This window comes from Hippocampus comes, unplaced genomic scaffold (genome assembly GCF_001891065.2).
Source record: "Hippocampus comes isolate QL1 unplaced genomic scaffold, H_comes_QL1_v1.1 scaffold155, whole genome shotgun sequence".
NCBI lineage: Eukaryota > Metazoa > Chordata > Actinopteri > Syngnathiformes > Syngnathidae > Hippocampus > Hippocampus comes.
Window position 1 is genome coordinate 1,903,786 of NW_017804967.1, and position 26,352 is coordinate 1,930,137.

The window sequence follows — 26,352 nt, forward strand, 5'->3', positions numbered from 1 at the left end:
ACAGACGGCGGGTTCATCGGCACCCACAGGTCTGGGCCCCGCAGCAGCCTGCTCCTCCATGTGTTAGCCTCGAACCATTTACACACTTCTCATACGTAAGAAGTGTCTGTTTCCGTTCTGCTGCCCATATGTCCGCACACATAAATGAAGCTATACGGCACAGAGAAGCGCTTGTCGCCACTGCCTTCACATACCATCATTATGCAAATTTTGCCCTCTTCGGGGCATCAATCCACTAAGGCTAAGTAGCCCGCCAAATGAAGCGCTGTTGTTAAGCACCCGTTCTTTCGAATATGTATTTTTAGACTTCATGTTGTGTTTTAACGATGAAGTCCGCGATGGCGCTACATCTGGGCGAAGGAGTGCGACAACCTATCAGAAATCTGTGTAGCACTAGTTGACCTCCTCCAGAATTTGAACCTGTTGTTCATGAACATGTGAGCGAGTCTACTGCAAAAATTGCTCAACAATACACCAAAAAAAAAAAAAAAAGATGGTTTTACGTTTTTATGCATAGATTTCTGAATAATGCAATATACATAACTTGGTAATAAATTACTTGAAAAAGACAAAAAAAAAATGAAAGTCAACCTGGTAGCCTAAAGAAGCAACTCTTCAACTCTTTTTTTCCTTTTTTTAAAAATAAAAGTAGATTTTTTTTCTTCGATTTTGCCTCTGAATTATGATGTTTGAAGTGATATTTTTGGAGACTGTAGTCTGTCTTTGACTTAAAACCAGCAACACACAATTGGTCATACACTGAAGCAGTTGACAGATTTCCAGTTAGCGGTCTAACTTGACAAGAGCGTCTAGACTGGCCATGACACACAAACTTAACCATCTGACCTACGCAACCACAACATCTCAACTTTGATTTCACACGTTTAACTCCGTAAGTAGGTGCTTGGTCCTTGCATGTTTGCCACCTCATACGTCCAGTAGCCAGCTGGCTGATAGTTCTGAGAGCGGCTGTGGATTTTATGGCGTGGCATCGCATCAAAGACTTGGGCTGTAAAATTGTTTTACAAGCTCTCGAAGGTGAGACGCCTGCAAAGGGGAAGTGCTATCAAGAGATCTTTTAAAACCATCTCACCTTCTCGGTGTAAAGATATCAGATAGCTAGCATGTCACTTGATCCTGTAACCAAAAAGAATCGGACACCACCTGTCCTCAAAGCTTCTTAGACATTAACTGTACCCACACAGTCAAATAAGATACATTACAAAAACTGCATTAGACATCCTGCCTTTCATTTCATTGTTTTTAGCAGCACTGAATGATACTGACACATGTCTAACGGTTTGGAGATGAGCTAAATGAGTTGAGCAAAATGTTACAAACAGCTCTCCTTCACTATGAAGGATTAAAGTTCGACACCATGCCGAACTACAACCACAACAACAAACTCAAGAGTTCTGATCACAGCTGAGGCTGAACTATTACTAAAAGTCTGGACCGCCATTGTGTTGTGTTTGTGCTTCGTTGTCTAAGACAAGCGATTTGGACCAAACGATTTTTAATTCTGGGATGAGGGTGAATGGTTCAGTCTTGATTCAAATGGCAAGAGGAGAGAAATAACTATCCTTCAATAAAAGTGAGGGGGGAGGGGGGATGTGTGATTGATAATAGAACTAGATGGAGAGGATTACCATTTGCATTCTGGAGTCGGGCATATAGTTCCACCATGACTCAGTTGGTTAAAAAAAAGATTATGAATGCCCGGATCTGAATTTTAATCTGGAGATTTTGACCCAAATTTAATTGGATCTTTTGTAGAAATGTAGTGTTGGCATAATCCTGTGAAATTACAAACCAAGCAACAAACCAAAAACAAATACAGCTGGCAGAGGGAATTACTGATCTTGATCTTTAATAAAATCCAGCCCTAAATTTGTTAACATATAATCAGATGGTGTGACCAGTCATTGTCAAAACACACACACACACACACACACACACGCACACACACACACACACAAAACAGCTCATTTTATTTTTTGTCAACTTCTTTTTTTTTTCCATTTGCAGGCCTGGCAGCTGCGCCGGCAGTCCATCTATGGAGAGGTACAAGGTCTCCAATGAGTTCCCCGACGACACTCTTAACTTTATCAAGATGCATCCGCTGATGGATGAGGCGGTGCCTTCTATTGCCAACCGGCCCTGGTTCCTGAAAACCATGGTTCGGTAAGTATTACGCACTCCAAAGCCTGTTGTCATCGGAGCCTCTTTGGAGCAGTGCAATCATTAGGTGAAGTGCCACTCTGAGATCAGGCTCATTAAAACGCAGCGCCGCTAACACCACGGGCCAGCTGGTGACCTGTTTTCACTGTTATGAGCCGAAATGTTCTCTTATCATCCAACAAGATCTCAGAGTGAAATAAAAAGACACAGTCAATGTTCTGTGTTTCCTTTGTGTTAAGTTGAATGAGGTTCAAACACAATTATTTTGAGTCAGATAACTACTTAATGGATGGGTAGCAAGAGCTAGCTAGTTAGCTCGCTCGCTAGCTAGAGAGAGAGGGGCGCGGGGGATCACATTTTTCACCTACCTACCTATCACTGGTACTCAAAAGTCAAAGAAAAAAGCAAAACATACTTGTGGAATGATTACTTTGGATGTTCACTGACTTGAAGTCAGAAGATTTTGTGCAAGTACTACTGGACACGTAATGTGCAATATTTGCCAGAGATATTGAGGAAATTCAAATACGTTTTTAGGCATTTTGGTCCATCTAATTATTTCTCTTGTTTTTGGGTTTGACAGTAATTATCAAGAGAATGTCAGTATTGCTTAAAACAAACAAAAAGATTTACTTCTATTCAATTTGTGACCATGACAGAGCTCTGTAGAAAATGTTTGGCTTTCAACATCCATAATTTTGTGGACAGGACTCCAACCTCCTTTGAACCCGCTATACTCTTTGTAACAGCTGAACAGGATTATAAATGGAGAGATTTGTAAAACATGTGAACAAAGGTTAAGTTAGTGCTGTCCAAGTAAATCCAAAGACAATGGACTATCATTTTGGTATATTTGAATCTCTCCAAAGCCAGCGCATGATTGTTGATTTTTTTTATACTCTATATTTTAACAAGCAGTACTTATGCAGAGCACACATCAGTTTTTTTTATTTGTTTTTTTTATTCTGATTGAATTGCTGAAGTGCTTGGCAGACCTTTGACAAGCCTCGCCAGTGGTAGTAGCAAGGAGCAGATGAGCCGCATAAAGAATTCTTCCTGGCTTTTTGCAAGTTATCATCATCCTCATCGCACATCTTACAGCGGTCTGACCTACATACCGCCAAGGCTCATTTTAGAAGACGAACACTTATCATCAAGGTTAGAACTGCCAGTCTCTTTTCATCAACGCACCGTGATGAAAACACACATAATTGTTTGGTTTTACATAATAACTGTTTTATTTCATTAGAAATGACACTACGCACCGAGCGGAGCTTCGCGTGCGAGTTAGAGTCAGCGGTTAAAAGCCTTATGTAAGATGAAAAAAAAAATAAGCGCCGTTGAGGCATGTGGAGGTCTTTTATGATAGCTGTCTGTCTCTCTTTGTAGAATACTGGTTTTATGACCAAGAAGTCAACCGAAAACATGTGCGACATCATCCACTTTTTGGGTCCTGCAACCTCTGCTGGCTGAGCACAATGAATCAAAGATTTAGGAGATACTACAAGAAGTCTTGTAGAGATAGGAACAACGTAACATCCTTTATCCATCCTTGAGACTGTCTTCTTTCTCTCAAATCAAATCTAACCAACGCTGGCCTTGGCTCCCCCGCAGATTCTTCACCACATCTAAACCACATTTGCTGTTATTTTTGATTTGATTACCAGCTCCAAGCAGTTTAGTCGACGTTTAGAGCAAACGCGTGGGCGACAAGGTTAAAAGTGATGTGACCTTCTTTTGATGAGACTATTGTGAAATGAGGTTAACATACCTATTGCCCCAAATGAATTTCCCGCCCTGCTATTATCCTTTTCTAACCGAATGTACATTGAGTGCACACATATGGCAGAGCACACGGACTATCCGCTTCAAAAGTCCAAAGCTGTGCCATTCTACAAAGTTTAGAATATTGCTTTTATTTTATTTTTTGTGCCAGTAGAAGGGCAAAAAAATACATTTTAAGCTACATCTACACTAGTACATGCCATTAGATGAAAATATATATACAATATATTACTATAATTATGATTACTTTATGGCCATGAGCGATCGGGAAAAGAAGGACGGGTGACGCTTATTGTCCAACTTCCTCCCTGCAGGAGTGGGTGGACATACATTCTCTAAAAGCGAAATCAATCAACAGGATTATTCAGGCCCTGCTGAAGCCAGTCCTGCTTTTGATTTCAGAGCTGCCTGATGAAAGGCACACTGATTGATGTTGTGATCTTTGTGCAATGTTGCATGCTTTCATTTTGCTTGCGATAAATTAACCGCACACAACTCAGTGAAAGAGGTCCAGAGGAAAGAGGTGAGAGGTGAAAACCTGCAACTTTTATTCTCTGCTGGTGCTCTTCATCGCCATCTGTTACTTATACAGAATTAACTTAGTTTTATTGGTGCAGAAAACGTATCCGTCCTTGATTTCAGCAATGGAAAAACTGCGACCCTGTGTCGGGTTTTGAGGCTGCACATACAATATTTTGTGCTGTATGATTTCTTTTATCCAGTGGCAAAAAATAGTGAGATCAAAGCTGTTAGATGAGGCTTCTTTGACACGTATAATTAAACAGAGGACTTTAGCTAGGGCGATGTGTCACTGTGACCTTTTCTCCTGGCTCTGCATCTACCTATCTCTATGACACACTTAGCACACATATCTAGTTGAAACCAGTTCAGATTGTGGAGTCACACATTGTCGCATGGACTCGGCAGAGCCTCCAAACGTGACTTTGGTTTTGCTTTTCTACAGTCATAGACTCATATATCTTGATTCAAATTTTCAGCAAACCACAACTCACTTAGTTTTACTCACGAGCCCGTGCGACCAAAACTTTTTCCTTACTTACATTATTGTGACCAACAGGACAAGAGATTGATTTCACGTGCTTTGCTTGGAGATTTTTCACCATGTGAATAGAAACCGAACCAAGATGAAAGTGGATGCGATCAACTGATTGGGACCAGAGAAAGTCAACTAGGTGTTGGTATTTTGTGTTTCAGCTATCGCCTGACACGCATTGTGGTGGACAGTGAAGCGGGCCCCTATAGGAACCACACTGTGGTCTTCTTGGGATCTGAGAAAGGCATCATCCTCAAGTTCCTCGCTAAGATGAACAACGGCTTCCTAAACGACAGCTTGTTCCTGGAGGAACTCAACGTCTACAATCCTGACAAGTATGTTTCCCTCAAGCTATTAAGACACTAAACTTCTAATATACATATACAGGACAAAATATGTATTTCATACACAACCTAAACCAATATCCTACTCCCACCAACCCAACTTCTGCAGCCAGCCAAGCAGATGGCCGCTCTATCATTTGAAAAAGAGTTTTATCAGGTTACACTCGACCCAACCGCAGATCCTAAATTAAAGACATCAAGCCCGAGGCCCTGGATAACGTAGTTCTGCGGTCGGCGACCACAGAGGAGCCCGGCTCCTCCAAAATTCATGGCTGATTAAAGGAAACACACATGCACATGCTCGCATTGAGGTCTGTGTTTGTCTTCAGAGGCAGCCCGGTGAGCTCGTCGAAAACAAGACAAGGCTGCCAGTTCAGGCACAGATGCGCGTGTGTTGAGTGAAGCGTCATTGTGTATTTGCCGCATGAAAATTAACTGCAGCCACATTTCTGACCTTGCCAAGGCAAATTTTGGTGGTGGGGTAATGGACGAGGGTGAATGAGCAGCGGTACCAACTGAGTGGGGGAGAAATAACAGAGTTGAAAATCAAGAGAGGTCATGGAAAGAATAGCCGTTGTTATGCACTGCCATTTGAAAACTTTTTTTTCCCTACTTAAGAAAAATCATTTTTAACAGTCAACGTATTTTTTTAAGCTGTCAAGTGAATATGATTCTCACCAATTAACATCCTGAATGAAGCAATTGCTGGAAAAGGTACTACAGCAACTAAGTGGTCACGGTCGAGCGGGTATCTCAACCGAGGCTAAGCCATCCGAAACAATATCGATCTGTGTCCTATGACTGAAATTTATGACTTGCCAGCAAAGATGTAGGTCAGCCTTACAAATTAGCTGCCAATTTAAAAAACCCGTTCTGCTGGGTAACTGGCCGACTTGGTCCCAATGCAGACTGTCAAGGCAGAAAATTACTCATTGTAAATTTTTTTTTTGTTTGTTTTCTTCCTTCGCAGTCCAAGTGCGCCCAGGTAAAAGTAAAAGATTAAAAATGGTATCAAATTTCGCTACACTGGTCCAAATATTATTTTTTTCATCTATCTATGTCAGCGACATATGGTGAAAGGCAGATCACATTCTCACGCTCCCTCTCTTTCGCTTTCGAGAGACACTTCAGTGATCTCAAGCTGAGTCTGCTTGTGGACAAAAGGCCACATCGCATGGAAAAATATATGGTTTTCAAAATAGCCATGTTCGTGCAGACATGGTATTAGACAGCTGAGACGGTAGGGGGGTGGGGTGGGGGGTGTATGGACTTGACAGGGGCAGCTTTCAAGGTCGCCGCTGTTTGTTTCCCAACATACTGCGGCCATGTGACGTGCCTTATGGAGGGGATGAAGGGCAAAGCCCTGCCTCCTTCCCTCTCTCCTTTCTGCGTCTCCTTCCTCTTTCTCTCGCCACGCCGCTCCCCAGCTAGCTGAGCAGCGGTCGGCCGTCGGCCATCTGGCATCACTCGAGTACAGTAAGTGACTTTGCCCGCATTCTACCCTCTGGCTGGCGTGAGCTGGATCAGCACGCGCCCGATTGCCGAGCATTACCCAGTGTAGATGGACTCTAAGCTCTAATTGAGAATGTTAATGCGGCACCGAAGCACGGCAAAGAGGGGAGGATTAATGCCGGGATGGCGAGAGCAAAGGATGGAGAGAAGGGATAGAAAGAAAGATACCGGGCACACCCAAAGGGATTACAGTGCGCTCCTATGGGGGCCGGGTGGACAAAGACTGGCCAGGGACAGAGGAAGTGGATGGTGGGGGAAGTGGATTGTGTTAGAGGGTTTTACACTAAAGTGCAGTGTTAACTGCTGACTGCTCACCGTGGCCATCTGTTGTATCTGTATCACTCTGTTCTTTCTCCCACTCTGCCCCCCGAACTCATGATCGACACTCGAGTATTATCTCATCAACCTCTGCCTCCTCTTAATCACATCCACATTTTTATCTCATAAATGAGCAGTCCAATCTTGTTTTGTCACTAAACAACAAACTTGTTTATAGTATTTAAAGACCCTGTGAAGTGAATTCTCAGCTTTGTTTTTTTTTTCTAAATTGATTACACGTTTGAAGATAATTACTGACTAACTACTGTAAAGACAAAAAACTACATAGTAGAGGTGTTCCATTGTAGAGATTTTTTAAAAAACGGGGGTCCAGCTAGGCACTCGGGCCCAGGAGTGAGTTGCCCTTTGCCCGCTCCACAAGAACTTGAGCGTCTTTGTTCTTCACATCAGTGGTTTTCTGGCACAATGTTCAGTTAGCTAGCTAGCTAGCTAGCTAGCTCTGTCTACACCATAAAATGCCTTTGGACTGTCTTTTGGCATAGCCACTTTAGAGCGCCTAGTTGCCGGTCGTGAATGGGTTAACGTCAAAGAGAAGAAAGATCTTTTATATTTTGTGTCGATTGACGACAGATCGCAAGTGATTCATTTTACCAAGCAATGGGTAGTGCGTGGCTGCTTGTCTCCCATATGTAAAAAGCTAACTAAACATTTTATTTTGTGCATCTGTAGCAGAAAATAATCAGACCATAACAACCTCTTCCAAAGACTTCCATTATTTTTCTCCACCGGCTGTCCTTCAATAGAAGAAAGAGGTTCTACAATCTCATGGTGGGGAAAATAGTTTCATTGCTCAAACAAAGTTACTGTATGTGTCGACAAGCCTATATATATATATATATATATATATATATAAAAAAAACAAGACTCTTATGAGATGCATCTATGCTGACGTTTACAGGGACGTAACTACAAATCCAATCAGTTTCCCCAACCTTACATCTGCTCTTTTGTCATCCTATAGGTGCAGTATAGACGGCATGGAGGACAAGCGCATCGTCAGCATACAGATCGATGCTAAGGGTCACGCCCTGTGGGTGGCGTTCACTTCCTGTGTGGTTAAAGTGCCTCTGTCTCGCTGCGAAAGGCACGGAAGCTGCAAGAAGTGCGTTTAATAGCCATGATAGCCCAAAGAGTCACCTCCATTTCAACCCCCCCCCCCCAACTGTCCTACTGTTTCTTGTGCTGCAGAGATGAATGTCTTTTGTATGTCACCCAGGTCCTGTATCGCCTCCAGGGACCCTTACTGCGGTTGGGTGTCAGAAGGAGCATGCAGCCAAGTGATTGATACCAAGTAAGTCACACTATTTAATAACCTATAAATGAGAAGGACCAAGGGTTCATGTTGAGCTTTGGTTGATCCTCTTGCCATCGCATGTTCTCTCTGTGCTTTTCCGGGTTTTCTCCAAGTAGTCCGCCTTCCTCTCATGTTCCAAAAACGCTAATTTAGATTAATTGTGAGTGTGAACTGGCTTTTTTTTTATGTGCCCTACTAGTGACTGGCAACCAGTCTAGGTCTCAGCTGGGTTAGTCGACAGCATGGGGGCCCAAGTCCTATTTGCAAGAGCCCCTATTGAGCCTATTTTGGATGTCTCCTTCCCCCAACCCACCTGATTAAATGATCAGCTCATCCGTAAGCTTTGCAGAAGTTTGATAACGATGCTGATCATTTGAATCAGGCGTGTTGGAGGAGTGAGACACCTAAAACAGGCTGGATAGGGGCTCTCGAGGACCGGACTCAGGCACCGCTGGTCTACTGCTTACCCGTGACCCTAATGAGGGCCGGCGCTGTCAAAAATTGAGGTATAAATGGCGTGTTAAGGTTGCTTGATCAACGTTGCATTTTTAGGTGAATTGAATTTGATGCAGCTCTCGGCCCGGTTTGGAAAACAAGCTTTTGCAAAATGAAATCAGCAGTCCACTTCAGCTCTCATCAGTAAATTCTCAAATTCTTGAAACAAATCTGACCTTATTAAACTCGATGGTTTTATCGAAATGTTTTCTATTCATAAATTATTCAGTAAACTTGCAAAGAGAGTTGAAGATTTTGGAAAATTGATCTGTCGGAGGTTAACTCCATCTCGCGCCCGGTGCCAGCTGGGATTTGCTCCAGCTCCTCACAAGTGGTGCATGTAATAGATGGATGGAAATCATTTAAAATTAATACGAGCTAGAAAGTTATAGTTGGAACGAATACTTGGGCCGTCAACTTCCTTTACTTGGAATTTTGGTTTCACAAGTATTTTGGTCCAGTGAATTTGAATATAATCCTTGCTGTATGGAAAGGCCATACGAGTGTTTTACAAGTTTTCCAATCCAACGTTCCGCCTTCTTTGTACTGCCTGGTAGCCTTCATCTCTGGATTTGACGTGTCTGTGAGCTTTCTAATTTTATGGTGTGTAAGGGCAATTTCCCTCCGCTGCAAAGGCCTATTGGAGGACCGAATGGAAGGAAAGAACTGGACGCCGCCTGGCCAGGGTTTGGCTGCTTAGCCCGAGCAACACTTGATGGTCACGCTCACTGTAATTTCGCGGTGGTAGCTGGGACACAGAGCCTGATTATACTCTCCGAGCAAACAGCATATTGAAGCTTTGTGGTGGGGAAAAAACTTCTTACACATGAAGTCATAACAAAAGGATAGGCGCGCCATTGGCCATTTGACATTGAATGAATGTGATCCCTGCGCTGCAAAATGATTAGCCTTGTGTGCCAAGGCTACCAAAGGCGTTCATGAGCACGCAAAAAGTTACACCCATCCTGTTATTATTTTGCCGAGCCGGCGGAGAGCTCTGATGGAAGGAGCCGACACTGGGCCAGTGATAGCCTCTGCAACATATCTATTGTTTCCAGTCAGCTGTGAATAGACAGTGTTGCTGTTATTTGCAAGGCTGGGAAAAAAAATGTAAACAAGGCAGGTGATGAAATGTCAAAGTAAACCTGCTGCAATACTTCCTACCCCATTAAAAAGGAATTCCTGGACGGCGGGCCATTTGCTTCACACCAGAAAGCTGTAGCTCTGCCTCGAGCAATTTTTGGTGTCTTCAAAACATTATGGGGACAGTTGTGGGTGAAAAAAAAAAATTAACATGAGAAACACAGTTGCAATGTCGCGGCTTTTCTTCTTGGCTCCCTGCTGAAAAATGTCCGTCGGGTGCAAGACTTCAGTCTCTGGTGTGAACGCGTTGTTTTGTTTGATTGCATACAACAGAGCCCGCCAACAACAACAACGAGCACTCTTTGCTGTATGCAGGCGTCATCATATTCTGTCTTTGATGCTTCAAAGGTTTCTCCTAACATGACGCCCCTGGCTTTCACTGGTTAAAGAGCACACGCATTGATAGGTTTTTGACTCTCTTGTTTCACTCGGCAAAAATTTTCCCGAACACGGGTAATGGTTTTATTAGGAGCACTTTTAGTTATTCAAAAGCTTCATTTAAGTGGCACTATTATCGCAGTTTGCATCTTTACAATAATGGCTGTTACTTTTATTTCTCCCTTTGGTACTCAAAGCGCTTTCCACTATTTCTTCACTTCCCTACTGATGATGCAGCATCAGGAGAAATTTGGGGCTACGTATCTTGCTCAAGGACACTTTGACAAGGTCACAATGGACCCTCCAAACTCTGGGTCGAGACAGACGACCACTGAGCCGATAACCTCACTAGTCTCAAAACGGCATTCTGCTTAATATTTGTGAAATTTGAGTTAAGTAGCTTCAGAAAACCGGCGAGTCGTGATTGGTCGTTACTTGAGCCCTGAGCAACTCTGATGTCATTATCAGTCGAAAGAAAGCGGCAACATGGCCGCCCCCTAAGATGGATAAAAACGGGTGGATTTTGCTGCTTAACTCATATTCCGAAAACGCAATATGAATCAGAATGCTGTGTTTTGCCGAGTCGACGCCCATAGAATCTACTTCTGTCAAGAAAATTTGGGGACTGACTTCCCCTTTAAGGAATTGCTGGATTCCTTAAAGAATTAGAGGATGCCTGCTGGGATGTATTGCAGCTTGTACGATCATGCACTTATTTTGATAGATTTATTTAAAAAAAAAAAAAAACAGTAATCATCAAAACACTGCGGTTTCTTACTAATCATTATGCATTGTATTTTGTACCAAATCCTTCTAACTCCTTTTCAGAGTAGACTACTTGCATGCACGCATCGCCTGTTTGCAGTATCCTCACATCTTCTGCCTCTCTTGCGTGCACGCTCACCTTTCTACCTTCATCTGGCCTTTGTGTTCGCGTGACCACGTTGCCATGTAGAATGATGTCTCTCATAGCGGCAGCTCGGCCCCCCCCTACGCCACTGAAAGATGGCCACGAGCCACCCCCGCCCTCCTGTGTCCATTCTTGCAATCTCAGATCTGCCAGCCCTCTACAAATCTGCTCATTGAGTTTTGACTGTAAATTGACTGCCAAGTGAAAGTTGTGACTGAATGGGTTTAGCCATGACTGAAAATGAATGAGCTACATCAAATTGCATACTCATTTTGCACTCACTAAAGTCTCTACACACCAACCGACTTCAGGTATGACTAATTAACGTTACTATGCCCGATAACTATGCCTGAATGCCTGGCCTTCACCACCAAATTCGTCCCTGCGCGACTCCGTGTGACGTATTTTATATGATAACTGCATCTGAGTCAAGAACCCAATTGGCCGCGTCCTCTCTTGTACAATGCAAGCTTGTTTTAAATATGCGTCTGATCTCTGCGATGAGCGTCTGAGCATCTGAAATATGATCTTAACCCTTAGCTGAACTGTGTGAGGTCAAACTTCTTCAAATGAATGGTTCATGAGCGATGCGTCACTGATAGACACTGAGGCTTGTAGTGTAGTGAGGCTCAATTTTTATTCATAGGGAAACGTCGAATGTTAACCACGCTGTCTCTAATTTTTATTTGTAGTGGAAATCCAGTGAAGTTAAGGGACAATTAAGTTTAAGGGTGTAGTAGAAGATCGTTTGGTGTGAAAAACAAACCAAAACAAAAGCCCCCAAAATCTTGTTTATGAATGAGTAGTGATTCCAGTTTAAAATTAATGTCAGTAAGTGAATGAATAATCCTTATATGCCTGTTTTGGGAGTTATTTAGTCTAAGTCTGAGTTGACCGTATTTCCACCACCACCTCCTTTCATGGCTGGATGGGGAAGCAAGCTCCTCTGCCTCAAGTCGCAGAGGAAACAGCAAAGTGACTGTTATGGCCCCACAAATTCTACATAGCAACAGGACGCTGCGCAGCAGTTTTTCTTTCTTTCATAAAATGTCACCGGAGTCATTCTGTCCAAGTAAAACCCTTGTGGGTACGATGGAATATGTGATAGACAGTATTTTATTTTTTATTTTTTGGGCCTTTGGGTCAGACATCACTTCAGTGTCTGTGACCATTTTGTAAAGCTCTCGTCTCGACAAACTTGATGCATATTATTATTAAGCATGTATGCATCTACAAGTATCTCCCAATTGTGTTAATTTTCTTGAATTCAAAAACAGTAAATTTGAAAAAAGAGGGTTTTTTTGGGGCGGGGGGCACATACGCTTAGATGGGTTCGGGTTTACAGCAACTGTGTGGAAATCTGGTGCTTAAAAGTCCTGGCAAGGCTCTCAAGTTGAGAAATGCTGCTGGTGAATAAATTACTGTTGTGGTTTGAAAGAGTGAATCACAATTTCCACCAGTTGACAGTTATGGTGAAAATCTGTTTGTTATCCACTAGTGAAACTCTTCGTATTTCTCCTTGTTCGCTTTTCACATTTTTTCAGATGGGACCGGGTTTGGTTGGGGGGTTAGCGGTAAGGGTCAGGAGGCGGGGGTGCAGCAAGCGGCTCTTCATGCAGTAATTGTAAGCAGGGGCGGGTGTGGAAGATGAGAGGCGGGAGGAGGATTGTGAGACGCTGTCACGCGTGACTGTGATATTGCTTGACAGTTGGTCCGCTCTGTTTCACAGATCTCCTGCCTGCTTGGTGGTCTTTCAGGCTGAAAACAGGTCTCTGTGCAGATTGTAGCAGAAAATAGCATCTCCAAAAACCTGGCCTCCCCAACCTTTAACTTTTTCTGTGTCATGTGAGGGCTTGGCTACACCTCAGCGCACTGCCTTTGGCCCATGTGATTGCAACTCACATCTGGACACATTGTTAATGTAGAAGAGAAAGTAAAGTACCAGTAGCTGAAAGCTGTACTTGGGTAAAAGTTGGCGTATCTTAACAGAATATAACTTTGGAAGAAGTTAACGTCACCTTGTAGACTATTACTTGAGTAAAAGACTAAAAGTATCTGAGCTCAAATGTACTTCCGTATTCGAAGTGAAAGTGAAGTTTAGGATTTGATTAGGTTTTTATTTATTTTAATTCCCGGTTGGTTCTTTTGAATGTTTTATTTTGAAGATAGTTCACTTCAGTTGTTTACACAATACACAATTTACAGTTGTTCAAGACCTTGTAAAGTGACTTCAGAGCTTTGTTTCTAAATCCATCACCTTCGAATCAGGTTGCTGAAAACAGGTGAAAAAAAAATATTTGAATTGTGGCGCGAGAGCGTTTTTCACCATTTTTTTCCTGATTTTGTCAGCTTGTTGCCCATTGATGTGCTTGGGTGTCCGGCTTAAGTCGCCTCTAAAAAAATTTTGTTGACACCCCCAGAATTGGCGTTGGGTTCTGTGCCAATTCCATATATATATATTTTTTTTTTAGCCTGCATGCTTCCTTCGTCATAACCCCTTGTCTTGACACCTTCAGGGTGCCCGCTAGGTGTCCTTTGATGGCGTTCCAGTTCAAGGCCTCCTGCAGGCTTCGCCGAAGGATTCTTAGAAATATGCCGCGTTGGAGGGATGCTTTTGTTGTTGTTTTCCCGAAACGACGTGACTCGGATCGCACCGGCCTCTTGGCCCGCTTCCCGCTGCTGACCATGATGTCTCTGTTCCCTGCAGATCCGCCTTTGAGCAGGACGTGGAGCATGGTAACACAGATGGCCTGGGAGACTGCCAAAGTAAGCGGGCCCTTTTTTTTTTCCACTCTCGTATCTATCCTTTTTTTCACTACCGTAGCCATCCCATGATACACACACACACACACACTGTATGCTAACTCAGCCTCTATCCTCTTGTTTCCGTCTTCGCCGCCGTCACCTTTTTCCCTCCCTCCCCCCCATCTGTTCCGCCCTCACAATCCTCTCTTTCAGCATCTTCCATCCATCTGCCCCCCTTCTCTCTATCGTCCCACACTTCACTCCACTCCCTCCGACTGCGTCTTTACTCCCCTCGGTCAGTCGAGTTCTGTGCCCCGTGGCGCCAAGACTGTCTTCCTTCTTGCACACTGTCACACAAACATTCAGTGCCACGGTAGGAGAAAGGATTTTGCTTGTGAATGCACACAAAAACAGGGCGCAGGACTCTCAACCCAATCAGCCGGCCTCAAATACTGTTTTACGAGAAGGGGAAGAATCATACATTGCATGTTCCACACATTGCTTTCCAGATTAGCTGGAATTGACAGCCGTGATCCACTTTCTGTTACAATGTGCTCTGGTTTGACTTCAGAAGGAATTCATCCACAAAGTTAAGCGCTACATTAGATTCATAGCTGAGTATTTTTCCAATAACATGAACCCCACTGGACTTGCGCAAGCTTGTTAGCCACACCACACACACTCCTAAAATAATGTCTCACCACAAAACACTCCACAAACATGGCGGGCATGATGGCCCCCAAAAAAAAAAAAAAAAGTGTGTTTTGCTGTAATTTTGAAGTGGTTAAGCTTAGGGCTTGTTTTTTTGACCAGTCAAGGCGAGGACCCATATTGGGTAACCTAAGCGTGTATTCACTGATTCCCCGCAGCTAATCCAGGATGAAAATTATAATACAGTGGTGTCTTGCGATTCAATTTTTTTTTTTTTCACCTCAACTCACTTCACAACAAGCAACAGTTTGGGCGATCGCCAACAATACTTCAAGAAAGAAGGTTCAAGGGGTTTAGTGCTATTTCCAGCTGAAGTCTCAAGTAGACGTCAAACAGAATTACACGCTTTGTATTTCAAACAACCTCATGGCTTGACCTTCTAAAAGCCCAGTTAGCTTAATGCTCCCAAACTGTGCAACGCGCAATACATGCGCTAATGACTAGCCTCGATGTCGCAGCGTTATTACGCTTCAAAGCAAACGATATTTGAATACAAACAATGTAGCACCACATGTAGACAGACAATATAACAATCTTCGCACATAGCCTGGTCCATTTCATACAATTAAGAATAATACGGTTCCAATCCAAGTGAAGTGAAAGTACAGATTTTTCCCCCCTTCAATTCCATCAGTAGTGTACGTTTAAAAATCATTAGTTGTGAACTGAATGTGAAAGCGTCTTTATGACTCGCAATGACACACTTTTTCTTTTATCTTTGCTTGTACTTTCAGATACCTTCGTGGCACTGAATGGTAAGTATCCCGCATTTATCATTTAAAAAAAAAAAAAAAAAAAAAAAAGGCAACTAAATGAACCAAGGCAACATTTTATCTCGTGCACTGTTTTACGTCCAGCCACACCCCTTCATCTCCTCAATGAATTGTTCCCTCTCAAGGAAATGAAAACTCCTCCCACCTGTAAAGACAGGTTATTAACGACTGCGTGTGGAACTGAATTTATGTCATTCCTTCTTTTTGATAGACGTTCCTTCCAGTTATAAAGGTAATGAAACACTCAATCATTGCCGGTCCACTTCAATCCCCCCACCCCCCTCTGCCCTCCCCACAAGCCGTTGCAGCCCTCCTCCTGCAACCCTCCTCTGTGGCCTGTTAAAGGAATTACAAATAGGAACATCTTTAATTATGATATTAGCTCTATTAGACCCTGTTGTCCTCTATGTCAACAACCCCCCCCCCCTTCTATCCCAGCTACAATTGAATCGATTAGCCCTGACCTTTGCTGCAATAATTGGATGGATCTGGTTGTTGGTGGTTAAAGACCGTGATGGTTTACAAATTAGTTCCAGCATCGCCATTAGAAACCTTTTTCAAAATGAAGTCACATTTTAACATTCTAAACTTTGGAGCAATAAGCCAACCACAGTTAACAGTAGTACGTGAATGCTGTAAAACTTCATTCTACGCAACATTGTAAAAAGAAAACTTTTTTATTCACATATCAGGTTGAAACGATAAACCGTCACTGACAGCAAATTTTGTGGCAAAAAAAAAAAAGAACAAAAGTGTTTGTTTTTTTTTGTCTTATGTGATGTAATACTTGCTTCAGATGATTTAACCCTTTCAGGGACAGCGGTTACGACAGTGGACAGCTTATCATGTTATCCGGTTACAGGTTATCATTATTGGTGCAAGAAAGGGTTAAAATCCCTATTTTTGGGGGGGTCGGTCCAACTATAGCAGTTTTGCTGTATTGTTAATAACTTTCTAACAAGTGGAATGATTTGATTCAGCCGATTGCACGCGATTGTGTGAATGGTCCAAAAAATGCGAACGCCAAGAATACATATGACCAAGTCCTTGCAGCCTTCGGTCCACACTGTGATCTTCTTCCCTGTTGTTGGAGGTCCAGGGTCATGGAAAATAAACCCGCTGCCCATAAACACATGCCTCCGCACATAAACACACACTTGACGACACGCAAACACACATCCCCCGTCTCTCAGTTGACTGTGCGGGGAGCTTAATATGGCATTGAAGATAAATAAATGCCTCCTCTCCACTCTCCCCGTCTTTACTCCAGACTAGACATGGTCGCCTCGCTTTTAATCTGTAGCGAGTGAAAAAGAGAGTGGGTGCGCATCCTTCGGCGTGCCCCCCCCCACCTACCCCCACCCCCTCTTCTCTCTCTGTATGTGTGTCATCTGCCTGAATTGCACTTCCCCTGGCGGTGAGGGAATGAATTATAAAATAGGCCTGTCACACTAATCTCTCAGCCTTGGGCCAATAGTTAAATAAATCATTTTAATGATTGCCATGCCACACGAAGGAAGATGAGGAGGAGGCTCTAGATGGTGTCGAGAGGGTTTGCGCTAGTTTACCAGCAGCTTCACCATCATCCCACCCGACCCCCTCAGCCCCTTCTTTAAACACAAGCGTAAACACAAAGTGAAGCACATCCGTTGGTGACCGCACACGCCACGGTCACCTCCATGGTAAAAATCAGCGAGCTGAGCCCCACAGAGGCTTCATTCCATGAAGGGAAATGTAAGGCCGGTGCCAAATTGAGGAGGACGGTTTAAGAGGGCACGTCCCATGCTAATGTGATTAGAAGCAGAAAGCTCACATTCGTGATACATATTCGTACTGATGAACAGAATAAACCTTCAGTTACCTGCTTCCCGTCTATAAAATAAAATCTTGAAATGTGAACAAAAATGAAACACCTTTCTCCGTTTTGCATTATAAGGCTTCTTCCTCGCTCCCAAATAATCTGGAGTGATATTTTCTGGGATGCAGACCTCCAAAAAAAAAGAAGCCTTTTACTCACTGTTTTTGTCCGACTTTTTCACACCTGATGTTAAAATGTTGTGAAATCAAATATCCAACACGACTAAAAGTTGGTCCAACCTTACTGTAATTTTATCGTTCTTCACTACCAAAATCTAAAATAGAACAAATCAATCAACAAAAACAATCAAATTAAATCACGCATATTTGATTTTCATTGGTATTATTTAGATCAGCATCAAATTGTACACTCACTTTCATTATGTCAATGCATGATGTTTTAATTTTTTTTTTTGTGATTAGAATGAGTAATTAGTAGTTTTTGCATTATTCTGCCAACAAACAAACAAACAAACTAGAATGACTCTAAGTGGAAGTGCACATCATAGTCAAGGCCCAGCATTCCAAATTTGGCTCAGCACAACAAAGAAGAATTTAACATGAATATTCAGGCGCTATTCACTGCTGAATACAGCAAAACGCAGGCGTGCTTAAAATCAACAAAAGGATTTGAACGAAGCAGTGTGACGGAAGGGAATTAAACAGAACAATTCCCACCATCTCCACGTGAACTCAAAAGTTAGATGTAAGCGATATAAACTTATATTGGGGGCGGGGGGGTGCTCGTGTGCATTGACAGCGTTAGAAGCCTCTTGTCGACGTTTCGTAAAAAAAGTTGCCCGACGGGAGCGCCGCGAAGAAGGAAAAGTCAGCATGTCGTCATCCTTCCTACGAAAAGGTGTGAACCCTCCGGTGATGCTGGAGAAATGTGATTATAGTCTGACAGGCCCACTGGAGCTTTGACATGTCAGTCTGAGAGGGAGGAAAAGAAGGAGGAGGAAAAAGGATGAGAAGAGAAGGACATGACAATGTGGAGAGACACATTTACTAATGAGTTGCTCACGGGGGGAATCACTTTGTTGCCTCTTGTAGGCAAGCAGCTGTCCTTGTGTGCTTTTAGGAGGGGAATGATTGTGTGTGTGTGTGTGTGTGTGTGTGTGTGTGTGTGTGTGTGTGTGTGCGTGTGTGTGTGTGTAGCCTTGACAAAACGTTCAGGATATTCGGCTTTCGGGTGGAATTTTTCGGGTGATCCTAAAATGAACTCCAACCTTTCAACTTGACCTTCTCTCACCCTTTGAATGCACGTGGCCAACTTTTCAATCCTTCAGTACTTTGGATACAGCCTGCTGTTCTCTTAACAAGGAACTGAATGGCAAATTCATTTTATCCACAAATGGACCAATATATTCCATTGATTTTTGAGTCAGTCCTCTTCATCATGCTGTTCCTGGTTTTGACGTTAAGAGACCGTTGTGAGAAATAATGACTCGGTCCAGTCGAGACTACCCGGAAACCGTACTTGAAGACAAAGTCACTTGCACAGTCGAGTGTCTTTGCGTAGAGGTCAGACAAGAGAGGGCCACAGGGTTTCAAACTGATTTTTAGATTTCCCCCGCGTGTAAATGGATCACAGCAATGTAGGAAAACACAAGACAGCTAGTCAGCTGGAAAACTGCGGTCACTCATCTGTCGGCAATTTTAAGTCACTTTTATAGTCAAAATCGGAACTCAGATAGTTTTTTTTTTTTTTGTTACACATTGACGCTAAGATTAACACTGTACAACATAACACAAAGATAGTGACGGTCACACCCAAAAGGGTGAAAAAACAGCCAATTTTTGTCATTTTCCTCTCTCTTGTAAAATATTGTAAAACAGTCAAATTTTCTGCCTGTCAATCATATCTTTATTTTTGTAAGCATCAAGGGAGCAAAACAAGAAGTTATTTTGTTCATTGTATATTTTTTAGCTGGCCGATTAATCGGTTATCAGAATCTGCATTGGGCTCAAAATATTGAGATCAGTCTGGGCCCAGTACCCATTTTTATTTTATTATCACCAATGAATGATTTTCATTCATGTTATGTGAAGGCACGGACATTTCTCATAATAGTTCTAAACCCGATAAATATCAAAATGCAACATTTTATTTCTGTACATTTCCATTCAATATTCCTGGCAAATCGCAATTGTCCCATCACCGGTGAGCTATTTTTAGAACAGGTCCATAGGATACCATTGCGGTGTTCCACGGGCGCCCCCGTTGGTGACCTTTACTCTCGTGCCCTTTCCGTTCACCTGAAAGCCGACTGTCCCTACCTTGTTGTGAGTAGTGTACGTGTCCCGAGGCCTCCCGTCGACAAAGCGAGCGCCCTCGTTAACCTCTGTTGTGTCTGGCAGGCCGCCATCACCACCATCACCACCACACCCTCGCACTCCCCACGCCGGCCCTACCCGAGGCCGCCGAGGGCCCCCTGGGGCGGGGCCGCATGGTGGAGCGCAAGGAGCGCCCCATGAGTTCAGAAACAGGGGAGGAGCCCTACATGGCCGTACCCTCTCAGACTCAGCCCGAAGCCGATGGTAAGCCTTGGAACGCAACAGATGCTCTTGGTCCGCTGTCACCTGTGGCAGGGGGAGGGAGGGAGCGGGGTCTCGTGTAATTGAGATTTACGGCTGTGTGGCTGCTTCCAGCTGACGAGGTGTACAGATCGCTTTCTCTCTAGCAGACAAATTGCTTCTCCCTTTAAAAAAAAAAACCAAAAAAACCCACAAGACAAACACATTCAGCGCTCATTAGAATGCGCACACACAGACAGTGACGCATTTGCCCCGTGGGATCAGATTTATCATCCCCAGACTCTTTAGTGTCCCACAAGAGACGCAATATTCAGGCCATTACGCGGCCGATCTATTTATTTCCTGCCCAAGATGGCTGGAGCAGCGTGTATGTCTTACCGTGACATGACATTGAACGCCCTTTCCATCCGCCTGAACAACGGCTGATAGTGCCTGACCTCAAGGACGACTCGCTAGATGGTTGGCAGAGAGTGAGTGAGCGGATGAGGAAAAGGAAACGCCGCAGTGAGGCTGATTTGTGTTTTTCTTTCCTGGGGTGATTATAATTAACAAAATCAATGAAATAGCAAACATTGAAAAAATATTTTCGTTAACAAAATAAAATTGAGATAGATATAACCCTTTCGGGGACAGCGGTTACTACAGTGGACAGCTTATCATGTTATCAGGTTACAGGGTGCATGAAAGGGTGAAAAATAATGTAACTAACTGAAACTACCGTACATTTTGCGCTTATAAAACTAACTGTAACGACTTTCTATCATGATAATGAAAATGTCTTTTGATTTAATCTTTGTCAAATAATTTCTTACAGGATTTCTAGGTTTATTTTGAGCGTATTTATTTTGGTAGTACTATTCAGCCATGTAGGACAGTCAAACTGTTTTGGGGATTTGTGGTTTACTTTACTTCATTACACAATACTTAGCCACCTTTTTTTTTTTAATCGTGCGCTTGTAAAAAAAAAAAAAATCAAGTCAAGTAAAAATAAAGCTAATACTAAAACTAATAAAAAGTGAATTAAAACAAAGAATTTTTGAAATATTAAAAAGGAGTAAAAACTAACAAACCTACTGTATAAACAAATTAATAAATTAAAACTGACAGTTTAGTGGGAAAAAAAATGTCAAAATGAAATAGAAACTAACTATTACGAAAAATCCAAAATTATTCTAACCCCGGTCGTGAGTGGAGAAAAGCGAAAATAACAAAAATAACAATAACTATATAAAAACAATGGCAGTGATTTAAATAACATCGTTTCAAGAAATGGATGGATAATATTCCTGAATCTGAATCTAAAGGGTACAGATGGATGTTTATCGCATTCATATAAAAGTGAATGACGATTGCGCCTCCTCAGGCCGCCATTCAAATGGAATATGATCCTTCATAAAATATACACCACATGTCGAAGGAACACAATAAGATGAATAATATTTGTCCCTCCAAGCATCATCAGGTTATTCACTCACAAAAAAAAAACAAAAAAAAAAACAATATGAATATCATCCTACATCAGCAGACAGGTTGCAAGGTGTCAGCTGGAAGCAGCGAGTGCACCTCAGACAGCATGCGTTCAGCCAGCATCACATTGTCGTTACCTGAGCAGATGTATCAGCGGAGCTGTGCCTTCAAGAGTCACCCTCATATTAACTCATTCACTGCCAGCCCAGTCAAAATGGATCTTTGACTTCTATAGCCGTCAATGGCAGTGAATGAGTTAAACAGTTGGGAATAATGCTCGTAGCTTTTGAGTTTGGTATAATAGATATAAAAGGATGCTCCAGTCAAGCATTCTCAGGTAACGACACCCAATCCTCACTTCTCCAAACAAGCTTCCTGCTGTCGTATGTTTTGTATGATTCATTTTTGATTCTCATTTGATATGGCACTTTTTGCTCTGTTTTATTCCAGCTCTTGAATATTTTTCTTTCTCCGTAAGACTCAGCTGCAGTGATCTTTGTTTGTGTTGCTTCTCTGTGAGCAATGCCGGCTATGTTTGCATGGCTTCAAGTCACATCTTTTGTTGCTGTTAGTTTTCCCACTATTTCTACGTATTTGACTTTTTGCAGCTTTGATTGCTTTGATGGTATTACGCGCCGTTTTGCCTCAGCGCGGCTTAACGCGTCTCAGCATGGCAAATTGAGCACCGCAGTCAACTGCGTTCATTTCCCGCCCTGCCCATCCTGTCTTCTCTCCTTTCCTGTTGCCCCTCAGCAAACAGCTGTACTGTGAAAAAAAACTTCAGCCCGCTCTCCGAAAACTCTTGTTGAGGCGAGAAGTGAAACTTTTCAATGTGCCTGAAAAAGAAACATCAACCAGGCTGCCGCAGGAGAAATAAGGAAAACATGACACTCACTGGCCACTATATTAGGTACATGTGCGCAATCCGAGAGAGGTGCGATTTCAGGAAGAATAATGCTCAGGTTTGATTGACAGTTTGATATCCTTAGAGGTAACCCCAGTTGAAATGGATGTCATGTGACTCACTATATGGCAGTGGAACCATGTGGTTGTTTCCAGCCAGTCAGGAAGCAAGTCTTAAATCTGACAATATCATAAAGTCATCTATTTCCTATAGCGCTTGTCTTCATTAGTCGCGGATGAGTGCGAGCGGGGTACCCCCAGGATTGGTTCGCCGGCCTATCGCGGGGCACGTATGGACAAACAACCATTCAGACTCACATTCACACTGACTGATAATTTCTTCAAGATCCAAACGTGGAAGATGTTGGGTGGACGCAGGAGAAAAACCTATGCAAGCGCTCACAGTAAGGCTTCAGCCTGGATTCAAACCCCCAAACTCAGAACTGTGAGGGGGGGTGCTATACTCATAAGTCCATATAGTCCACCCATACAGTTCAAGTATAATGGCAAGTTATGACGTATTGCAATACGCTTCACTAATTTTAATAGATGATAATAGTTGCAGCACAATTTCCTTCTGGATCAATAGCGAGTTACCATGTTTACAGAATTATTGGGGTGGTAATTTGCTGAGGTGTGTGTGTGTGTGTGTTTTTATTGTAAATGAATCTCATTACATTGTGCAAGAGCAGCACATTCAGCGTTTGAATATCGTCTGTGCTGCAATTATTCCAGCTTAGACATCAAGGTGGAAAAGACCACACTTTAGGATTTACAACTACAACCCGCACTGATTGTGTCTGCCTCACAGTTGTAAGGTTCTGGCTCAAATCTGTTTCACGTTCTCCCCATGGTTTTTTGTTTTTTTGATTTTTTTATGTACTGCATCTTCTTCCCACATTCCAAAAACACGCGTGTGAGGTCAAATGAAGATTACAGTTCTGAATGTGAATGGCCGTTTGTCTGTATGTGTCCTGTGATTGGCCGGCGACCAGTCCAGGGTGAAAACCCTCCAAGGTCTCCAAAATCAGCTGTGATAGGCTCCACATCACCCGCCACCCAAATGAGAACACGCATTGTAGAAAAAGGGAGGGACGGACGAATTATGTCCCTAATCTTGTGGCATATGAGTGCATAATCATCGAAATGGTAAAAAGTTTTCGAATCAAATGTATCAGCTCCTATCAGGAGCCGTGCTCGAGATAATTTGGCGCCTTAAAAGAAATTAATCCCCCAACTCCTTTTTTCCATTTGCAGCAGAGACGTTGCAGGATCTTATCTCCTAATGAATATTATTATTAGGCCAAAGCCGCCACAGTAATTAAACAGGCGCCGCAAAGTGAGGAGTATTAACGCGCCGGCGGCGTCTTTATCTGCCGCTTCAGTCGAGGGGCCCTTGCTGTCTCGAAGGTAGCTTCTTTTTTTCACAGTACATTTGCACTTTGTCTCTCTCTCTCTCTCTCTCTCTCTCTCTCTCGCTCTCTCTCGCTCTCTCTCTCTCTCTCTCTCTCTCTCTCTCGCTCTCTCTCGCTCTCTCTCTCTCTCTCTCTCTCTCTCTCTCGCTCTCTCTCGCTCTCTCTCTCTCTCTCTCTCTCTCTCTCTCGCTCTCTCTCTCTCTCTCTCTCTCTCTCTCTCTGTCTGTCTGTCTGTCTATCACAACAAACCCCGATGACCCTCTTGCCTCAAACCATGCCCACCTGCTCTGTACACCTCGCCATCTCCTGCCACTGTGACCCCTCCCAACATCCAACAGGGATGGCATGTTCCAAGGCTGTACCTTTTAAGAAGTGATTCCTCAACCAATTTATGGATAACCTCCAACCCTCCCTCCGATCCTGCCCCCCCCAACCCCCTCCTCCTCCTCATTCATTCCCGCTCCTCCCCCTGGTAGACTGTCTCCTCTCCAACAAGACTCATATCTCTTCTCTTGTCTAAATGAATCCCTCCTTTTGGCTCTCTTCCCTTTTCTGCCGTCTCTCTTTCTGTCAGCCCCCCTTGCCCCCCGCTCCTCCTCGTCCACCTTCCCCAGCCCGACCTGTAGCCGCCGCTGTGCTGCTCCAATTTATGGCTTCATTACAGCAGCTATCCACAGGAGACGGACGAGGGTGAAAGAGGGAGGCAGCTAGACGACAGGGGCAGGAGACATGGGAAATAAAGAGAGTGCAGGAAAAGCAACATGCATGATAAAGATTTATTTAACAAGAAGGACAATCATGCAGAGGTGAGGCGAAAGGAAAAAAAGACAGCCGGGAGGTAATCGAAACAAAGGGAAAAATCAACAAATGAGAAGCAAAAAGAGGAAATTGAGGTGTGGAAAGGTAGTGTGAGGTTCGTCAAGGAAAAGTTGTCTGTGCTTTCTTTCTTTGTAAGTGAGTCGAAACAACAAGATTGCATTCATCTAAGAAAAAAAAATGTATATAATAATAATAATAATAATAATAATAATAATACAACCACTAGAAATCTATCGCATTTACAGATGCAGTAGTGCCTTGACAGTTGAATTTTTTGCATGACCATACTTTTAGCTCAAAGCACTCATATATTAAATCATCTCTCCCCATTCGAGCAAAAGAAGAAGAAGAAAAAAAAAGTAATTTTGATCCGGAAAATAGCACTCTACGCCAGGGGTCCCCAACCGCCGGTCCGCGGACCGGTACCGGTCCGCAGGGCATTTGGTACCGGGCCGCACAGAAAGAACTTGCCTTATTTCCGTTTTATTAAGTACGTACGTTCGAAACTACTGGATCAAAGTTATGGCTGAATACTCTGAGATCGCCACAATAGCACTGTTGCTATTTCCGACATCCTACCTGTGTGAGGTGGGGAGTTTCTGCAGCAACAGCGACTAAAACAAAATTACGAAGTAGACTGGACATAAACCACACACTTGAGGTGTCATTGTCTCCTATTACCCCGAGATGGGACTGTCTGATTGCAGAAAATCAAGCTCGGGGCTGTGGTGAGTAGTCATTTTCATGCACTTTGAATTTGCGTTGTATCGTATTTTGAAGGCATTAAACATTACCAGAGCGATAAGAGTGTTGCGACCAGATTAGACGCTCCTTGTGTTTATTATTATATTTCGAAAACACCACAGTTTTCATGCAGCTCATACCATATTATTTTGTTGTATTAATCCGCCAGACCTTAAATGCCGGTCCCTGAAAATATTGTCTGACTTAAACCGGTCCGTGGGGCAAAAAAGGTTGGGGACCCCTGCTCTACGCCACTTTATAAAAGCATACAGTCATGACATCATTAAACAGAATGTCAAAGCAGGATGAATTCATTGCGACTCCTTCTGGTGAGTGCCACTTGGTCAGCAGGCAACAGTTTAAGAGTCACGCAGACAAACGAAGAAGTTCCACCCAACTGTTGTAAGTGACTCAGTTATCTGCAGTAAAATTCGTCTATGTATATTTTTTCAGAGGATAAAGAATATGTGCCTTTGAGTCATGTTATATTGTCTGTCTACATCTGTTGCGACATTGCTTTCGTTCAAATATGAGACAGCGGTAAAGTTATGTAATAGTTTTAAATGACAGTAAACCTTAACTGGGAGTGACGTGAAGCAACTTGAAAGGCTCTATTTTTTTTTCTGAAGGTTAGTTCACGAAGCCAAACTGCTGCTTTTTAATGCGGTGAACTGAGTTGACTTCACTGCCGCTATATATGATTGTTTTATTTGTATGGGCTAGAAGTGTTTTTGTGGTTTTTTTTTGTTTTTTTTTAAGAGAGAGATATTGCCTGCAATTACAACAGTTGAAGTTTCCAAACTGAGCGCAAAAATCAAAGGCCACAGAATTCATTGGAAATGGACAACTTGTAAAATGTCAGACTTGAATTACAGAACAGAAATATATTTGGAAAAAATTGCTAATACTGCTCAGTCTTTAGACCAACGTTAGAGTCATTAAAAC

At 43.0% G+C, this 26,352-nt stretch overlaps 1 protein-coding gene across 1 annotated transcript in view; it reads left to right on the forward strand.

Annotated features, from left to right (window-relative positions):
- The window catches only part of sema6a (sema domain, transmembrane domain (TM), and cytoplasmic domain, (semaphorin) 6A), a 128,032-nt gene that overhangs the window by 91,800 nt on the left and 9,880 nt on the right, over positions 1 to 26,352 (forward strand). The window contains exons 12-19 of the mRNA XM_019887764.1: positions 2,029 to 2,184; positions 5,182 to 5,355; positions 8,177 to 8,317; positions 8,432 to 8,506; positions 14,143 to 14,201; positions 15,626 to 15,646; positions 15,876 to 15,896; positions 19,883 to 20,062. Of these exons, the coding sequence (XP_019743323.1) occupies positions 2,029 to 2,184; positions 5,182 to 5,355; positions 8,177 to 8,317; positions 8,432 to 8,506; positions 14,143 to 14,201; positions 15,626 to 15,646; positions 15,876 to 15,896; positions 19,883 to 20,062 (827 nt within the window). The remainder of the gene's footprint in view (positions 1 to 2,028; positions 2,185 to 5,181; positions 5,356 to 8,176; positions 8,318 to 8,431; positions 8,507 to 14,142; positions 14,202 to 15,625; positions 15,647 to 15,875; positions 15,897 to 19,882; positions 20,063 to 26,352) is intronic.